General features: G+C 40.5%; 1 protein-coding gene across 1 annotated transcript; it reads left to right on the top strand.

Moving 5' to 3' along the window:
- Positions 1-3,260: 3,260 nt before the first annotated feature.
- On the top strand, positions 3,261-3,773 carry LOC138872984 (uncharacterized). Its single transcript, XM_070151406.1, has one exon. It carries the CDS (start codon positions 3,261-3,263, stop codon positions 3,771-3,773), a length of 513 nt encoding a protein of 170 aa, XP_070007507.1.
- The last annotated feature ends 4,066 nt before the right edge of the window (positions 3,774-7,839 follow it).

Raw genomic sequence — 7,839 nt, 5'->3', positions numbered from 1 at the left:
CCTGCCTTGTTTCACTATACAAAATGTAGTCATCAGTATTCCACATATAGGCAAGCCCGTAGGGCATTTTCAAAACTTGCAATTCTGAAACTGTTCTTGTGACTTAATGTTGTTCTGGTTTAAACAAGCTTTAAAAGTAGTAGGCAACTTATAGGGTCATTACTTTTGAGTTTATAAAGCAAACTTCCTGGATTCTGTATAATCACTTAGACATCATGCCTTAGGATACTGTTTAACAAAAGGTCCTTATTTATTCTTGAGTCGTGCTGTTTATGTGCCTTGTTTGAGGAGGAAATTTTGAGCCTCTAATTGCTCCCTTTTATCTTACGTGCTAAAGTCCTAATTGTTTTGCCTGTCGCCTTAGTATTTTAACATTTAAAACCTTAGGGGTCTGTCTAGAACCACCTATAGGTAGAGTTCCTAAATCTCTCCAGGACCATTAAGAAGGGACGGGTAACAACACGCAATAGAGGTCGCTGACCAACACTCGTTTTGAATGACCACTAAGGGGATAGGAAGGGTAGATATGGGATATGATGACTAGGCGCTAATGTCACGTGTAGCCCCTCATTGAGGAGTGTTTACCGGATATTGTATGGGGTGATCCTATAGGCTAATCAACCTAGGACTCCCCCTTCCCGATTTTTTTTGTTTAAGACTTTGTCTTATACAACTTGTCCAGAACTTCTGTCTTATTTGAGTCATATAAACATGCCATATTTGTAATTATTTCTTTCAAGTACTTATTTGGACTAATTCATGACTATAAGTTCGGCCGGGACCCACAGTTGTGGACCAAGAGGGGTGCCTAATACCTTCCCCTCGAGGTCATTTTGAGCCCTTACCCTAATCTCTGGTAATGCAAACCAAACCAAGAGATAATCACTCTAGGTGCCCTAACGCACCGTAATCCATTAGGTGGCGACTCTTCAAATACCCAATTCCCAAAAGGAAATGAGTTATCACACCCCATGTAATGTCGACACCCGGACCTCTCTCTGTGGAGGGAAAAAAGGGGGCACGACAAGGGCTTGGGAAGAAACTCCAGAGCATTACCAAGCCGATACAGTTGAAACGTCATGGCACATCTTTCGGGCTGGGATACCCATACACCTGGCAGGAGTACAATGATTGGTCACCGCTATGGCGTGGTCCTTATTATTCTCTCGAGCAACCAGTGCCATATCTGGGTCAGACTTTTCACCAGGCTGATACAATATGGGGAACTACAAAGGAAAAAGCTTTAGCTGGGCTGAAGAATTTGTTCCTAGAGGATGAGGATATAGATTGCAGTGCAATAATTGAGAAGGAAGAGGAAGAAGGCCTCACCATTCAGACTGTAGAGTTGTTCTCAGGAATTGGACTGCCACACTATCCCGGGCCTGCCGAGTCCCTGGGTAGCTTGGCATAGCCTAATTTATTTCTATAACCATGCTAGGAATTTCAGATGTTTTTAGTAATTTTGTTTTAAAGACGCGTTTTGTTTCAAAATAATTGCTTGATTCATCGAGCCGTACTTGTTTTGGATATTTTTGAAATTTAATCAATGATGAACAACATTATTATTACTTTTCCTGATGAACCGAAGACTGTGACATGTAATGAGACAACGCAACATAAGGATAGTGACTCGAAGGAAGAAGATTAAATACCTGAGGAAATTGTCAGGGAAGTTGAGAATTTTGAGAATAAACCTAAGTCCAATCTGGACGAGACTGAAGCAATCAATTTGGGAGACACCGAGATTGTCAAGGAGACCAGCATAAGCATTCAGTTATCACCGCCAGAGAAGGAAGAGTACATTCGTTTCCTAAAGGAATATGAGGATATCTTTGCATGGTCATATGATGACATGACCGGTCTGAGCACATCCATAGTGGCTCACAAATTTCCTAGCGATCCAATATGTCCGCCAGTAAGGCAGAAAATCAGAAAGTTCAAACCAGATATGAGCCTGAAAATCAAGGAGGAAGTCACTAAGCAAATCAAAGCTAAAGTCCTCAAGGTAGTTGAGTACCCAACTTGGTTAGCCAACATTGTACCAGTTCCGAAGAAAGATGGGAAAGTCAGGGTGTGTGTTGATTATTGAGATTTAAATAGAGCAAGTCCCAAGGATGATTTTCCACTACCAAATATACATATCCTAATCGACAATTGTGCCAAGCATGAAATCCAATCCTTTGCAGATTGCTTCGCGGGTTATAATCAGATCTGGATGGACGAAGAAGACGCAGAGAAGATAGCTTTCATTACACCGTGGAGAGTATATTGCTACAAGATGATGCCATTTGGTCTAAAAAATGATGGGGCTACTTACATGAGAACCATGTCAACCATCTTCCATGACATGATACACAAGAAAATAGAGGTGTATGTTGACAACGTCATCATCAAATCCACGAGGGTCGCAGATCATACAGCAGAGCTGCGAAAGTTCTTTGACATGTTAAGGAGGTACAATCTAAAATTGAACCTCGCAAAATGTGCATTCGGGGTTCCTGCAGGAAAGTTGTTGGGATTCATTGTCAACCACCGAGGAATCGAGTTGGACCCGTCCAAAGTTAAGATATTCAAGAGTTACCGCCACCAAATAACAAGAAGGACGTGATGAGCTTCCTAGGACGTCTCAACTACATCAGCCGCTTCATAGCACAGTCCACAGTTATATGTGAACCCATCTTCAAAATGTTGAGGAAAGATGCTGAAATGAGTTGGACAAAAGATTGTCAGAAGGCTTTTAACAAAATTAAGGAATACCTGTCCACACCACTAGTCCTAGTCCCGCCAAAACCTGGGAGACCTTTACTACTCTATCTATCTGTATTAGATGGAGCTTTCGGATGTGTTTTGGGACAACATAATGAGATCAAGGAGCAAGCAATATACTACTTGAGTAAGAAGTTCATACCTTATGAAGCACGATATTCTAGAATGCACTTGCTATGCTTTAACCTAGACAGCTCAAAAATTGAGGCATTATTTTTGTGCCTATACCACGTACCTCATATCCAGGATGGACCCTCTGAAATACATCTTTTTAGAAGCCTATGCCAACCGGGAAGTTAGCCAAGTGGTAGATATTGTTGAGTGAGTTTGATATCATCTATGTAACTCAGAAGGTGGTCAAAGGACAAGCATTGGCAGACCATCTTGCTGAAAATCCTGTGGGAGGAGAATACAAACCCTTAAAAATGTATTTTCCTGATGAAGAAGTATTATTCGTAGGAGAGGACATTGCTGAAGCTTACGATGGTTGGAGAATGTTCTTCGATGGAGATGCAAACTTCAAAGGAGTGGGCATTGGAGCAGTTTTGGTATCAGAAATAAGTCAACACTACCATGTATCAGTGAAGCTTAGGGTTCCTTGCACCAACAACATGGCAGAATACAAAGCTTGGATCATGGGGCTCAATTTGGCCATAGATATGAATATACAAGAGGTGCTGGTAATTGGTGATTCAGATCTTCTGGTACACCAGGTTCAAGGGGAATGGGCTATGAAGAACACCAAGATACTGCCATACTTGTATCATGTGCAGGAGTTAATGAAAAGATTCACAAAGATAGAATTCAAACACGTTCCTAGAATTCAAAATAAGTATGCAGATGCATTGGCTACCTTATCATCAATGATACAACATCTAGACAAGAATTTCATCGATCCTATCATGCTGAAAATCCACAACCAACTAGCTTATTGTGCTTATGTTGAAGAAGAAACGGATGGAAAACCTTGGTTCAATGACATTAAAGAATATTTGGCTAGAGGATAATATCCAGAGCAGGCAAACCATACTCAGAAATGCACGTTGCGGAGGCTGTCCAATCACTTCTTCCAAAGTGGAGGGACCTTGTATAGAAGAACTCCTGATCAGTGGTTGTTAAGGTGTGTTGATGCAAAGGAGGCTTCTAGACTGCACGAGGAGGTACATGCTGGAACTTGTGGACCACATATAAATGGTTTTGTTCTAGCCAAGAAAATACTCAGAGCTGGATATTTTTGGATGACCATGGAAATGGATTACATCCAGTACGTACAGAAATGCCACCAATGCCAGGTACATGCAGACATGATATAGGTACCACCAAACTAGCTCAATGCAACAATTGCACCTTGGCCTTTTGCTTCCTGGGGAATGGATGTCATTGGTTTGATCGAGCCCATTGCTTCAAACGGGCATCGATTCATTCTAGTGGCCATGAACTATTTCACAAAATGGGTAGAGGCCACATCTTACAAAGTTGTAACCAAGAAGGTTGTCGCGGACTTTGTCAAGGATCCTATTATTTCCTGATTCGGAGTTCGCGAGTCCATTATCACTGATAATGATGCCAATCTCAATAGTGACCTGATGAAAGCCATGTGTGAAACCTTCAAAATCAAGCACAAAAACTCTACATCATACATGCCTCAAATGAATGGAGCTGTGGAAATTGCTAACAAGAACATCAAGAAGATACTAAGGAAGATGGTAGAAAACCACAAACAATGGCACGAGAAGTTACCCTTTTCCCTATTGGGGTACCGTACTAAGATCCGTACATCAATTGGGGCAACCCCCTATTTACTAGTTTATGGTACTGAAGCTGTCATTCCAGTCGAGGTAGAAATTCCTTCTTTAAGGATTATACTGGAAGCCGAACTCAGGGATGCATAATGGATAAGAAGCCTCTATGAGCAACTGGACCGTATAGACAGAAAAAGAATGAACGCAGTATGTCATGGTCAGCTTTATCAGAACAAAATGTCCAGAGCTTTTAACAAAAGGGTCAAACCAAGACAGTTCGCACCGGGACAATTGGTGCTGAAGAAAATCTTCTCGCATCAAGATGAAGCCAAAGGAAAATTCTCTACCAACTGGCAAGGTCCTTACATGGTTCACTGGGTGCTAACAGGAGGAGCACTCATACTTGCAGAAATGGATGGGGAAGTCTGGCCGAAATCAATTAATTCAGACACAGTCAAGAGATACTATGTTTAGATTGTTTACATTCCTTCATATGATATAACTAAACTAATCTTGACCTGATTCCCATTTAAGAGGGGATACGTAGGCAGCTCTGTGGGTTCGGTTATATCATAATAAAATTTTTATTTTCCCTCGAAACCAGAAACTGGGGTAGAATTTTGAGGAGGACCCTCAAAATTCTAGAGCAAGTCCAGCCGACACCATCATATGTCAGATAGTCAGAAATCAGTTAAGAAACTGGGGCAGAATTTTGAGAAGGAAATTTGTCGCACGTAAACGGCCGAAGGATCATTTACCAAATAGGGGTAGAATTTTGAGGAGGACCCTCAAAATTCTAATACGAGAAAGCTGCAATGTGTTATAGTCACTATTTCATCTAAAATTACTTGATATTTCACTATGTTTTCTAAAAAATAACTCCATTTTTATCAATAAATGCATATTTTCAAAAAGTCTATTTTCGTAACAGCCAGGTGTTACACAAAGCAACTCAAACAAGGCCTCCAAAATGGAGCGGAGCAAAGCCAGCAGACGAAGGCACGAACCAACCTCCCCTTATGAAACTTACAACTTTTCTTTGGATACATGCATGGTGAATATAACAGAAGTATTTGCAAACATACACATGCCAAAGTCACTATCAATCAAGCCACTAGATGCAAATATATCTTCAGCTAAGATGCATTCTACTCCGATTTGCTGCTTGTTCACTGCATAAGGCTAAGCCTTGCCTTCCCCTTGCATGAGACTAAGCCTTGTCTCAAATCTTGCATAAGGCTAATCCTTGCCTCTATATTTGCATAAGGCTAAGCACTGCCTTCTCTTTGCATGAGGCTAAGCCCTGCCTTCATATTTGCATAAGGCTAAGCACTACCTTCTCGTTGCATGAAACTAAGCCTTGTCTCGAATCTTGCATGAGGCTAAACCCTGCCTCCATATTTTCATAAGGCAAAGCACTACCTTCTCGATGCATGAGACTAAGCCTTGTCTCGAATCTTGCATGAGGCTAAGCCCTGCCTCCATATTTGCATGAGGCTAAGCGTTGCCTTCTCTTTGCATGAGACTAAGCCTTATCTCAAATATTGCATGGTTCTAAGACCTACCTCCATATTTGCATAAGTCTAAGCACTGCCTTCTCATTGCATAAGACTAAGCTTTGTCTCAATTCTTGCATGAGGCTAAGCCCTGCTTCCCCATTTTCATAAGGCTAAGCGTTGCCTTCACTTTGCATGAGACTAAGCCTTGTCTCAAATCTTGCATGAGGCTAATCCCTACCTCCATATTTGTATAAGTCTAAGCTCTGTCTCTAATCTTGCATGAGGCAAAGCCCTGCCTCCATATTTGCATAAGGCTAAGCACTGCCTTCTCGGGACTAAGCATTGTCCCTCCCTGCATAAATGTTGCTCTATTCTAAACTTGACACTATCTTCTTCCCTCAGGCTAAGATCTACCCCCAAACTCCGCACAAGAATAAGCTCTGTCTTGCTATCACTTTTAGTATCATATCTCTACACTTCATGGGCTGACGCATAAACAACCCGTCCAAAGGTGTCATAGTCCGAAGGAATCATCCTCGTAGCCTGAAGACACCATGTCATAGTCTAAGGATCTCTCAATACTTGTGCATCATTATTCAAAAACATCATGGTTCAGAGGCACCATCCTCATGGCCTGAGAACATCATTTCATGGCCTGCAAATTCCTTATCTCACGATACATGGCCTAGGATGCCATAGTCTAAGGACATCATCTGCATTGTCCAAAGACAATCTTTCATGGTCCAAAGGGAATTTTCATCACGTTTAAATTCTCGCAGTTACCTATATACTTGCATGCACCATATTTTATGTTTTGCAGGTAATCCAGGAGGTAATCGTTCTTCAAATAGGAGCAACCTTCGCTCCGATTTTCGCTCATACCATTTTCACTTTGCCATTATAACCGATTCCCATCAATTACCCACCTTACTCTGTGACCATTCAGATATCGGCCCTATAACACATCCGTTATACCCCAGACTCTACCCTTCATAAAAGAACCTCTACTGAAGATGGCTACCATTCCTATAGCAACTCCATCGGTTTCATTCATCGTTGGGTCTACAACTACACATGGCCTGATTCCTGTAAAACCAGAGATATGTAGGCAACTCAAAGACCAGAGTTTAGCCTCTATTTTTTCAAAACATTCCATTCGGTCAAAAATGTGCATACACACTTTCGTGGCCATAGTGAGATAGAGTGGTGAAACTGGGTTCCGTTATACATACATGCACAAGTGTTTTACAATTTTTCTATAATTTTTAAAGACCTTAAATCAATTTATTTCTGCATTTTTTAATTATATAAATATTCAATAATTATCCCATATATTACTTTACAATGATTTAGTCATCTAAATTCATCATTTATATTCATATGACTGTTCAAATATTTTAATTGCATTTTCTACAATTACACCTGCATATTTAATATTTTAATTACATATTTTGCAAAAATAGCCCCTACATATGCATAACTACATTATCTATACAGAAAATAACTTTTTATATTTTTATAATGTTAAGAAATTATTTTAAATCATCTTCATATATAAAAATTATTTTTATAATTTAATATTTTTACAAATTATTTTATTAATTGACTGGGTATTTAACAAATAGCCCTTTATTAAGTTCAATTTCGGACCCCCCCAAGTCTCCTCTAATCGTGGATGTTGATCTCTAAGATCAACGGTCCACATTCATTCTTTCCATTTTTAACTCAAACGACCCCCTAACCCTATTCATTTCTTACAACCCGCCACCCTTGAACCCCTCTTCTTCTCCGTTCTCTCAGAAGCCATCCCTAACCCTAGTGCCGTCACTCTT

Source organism: Nicotiana sylvestris, chromosome 7, assembly GCF_000393655.2.
Source record: "Nicotiana sylvestris chromosome 7, ASM39365v2, whole genome shotgun sequence".
In the NCBI taxonomy this organism is placed as follows: domain Eukaryota; kingdom Viridiplantae; phylum Streptophyta; class Magnoliopsida; order Solanales; family Solanaceae; genus Nicotiana; species Nicotiana sylvestris.
Note: the sequence above shows the minus strand (reverse complement) of the source record. Positions and strands in the feature narration are given on the sequence as shown.

Coding starts and splice junctions, on each gene's coding strand:
- LOC138872984 (XM_070151406.1), top strand. CDS start 3,261: ATGTTCTTCGATGGAGATGCAAACTTCAAAGGAGTGGGCATTGGAGCA.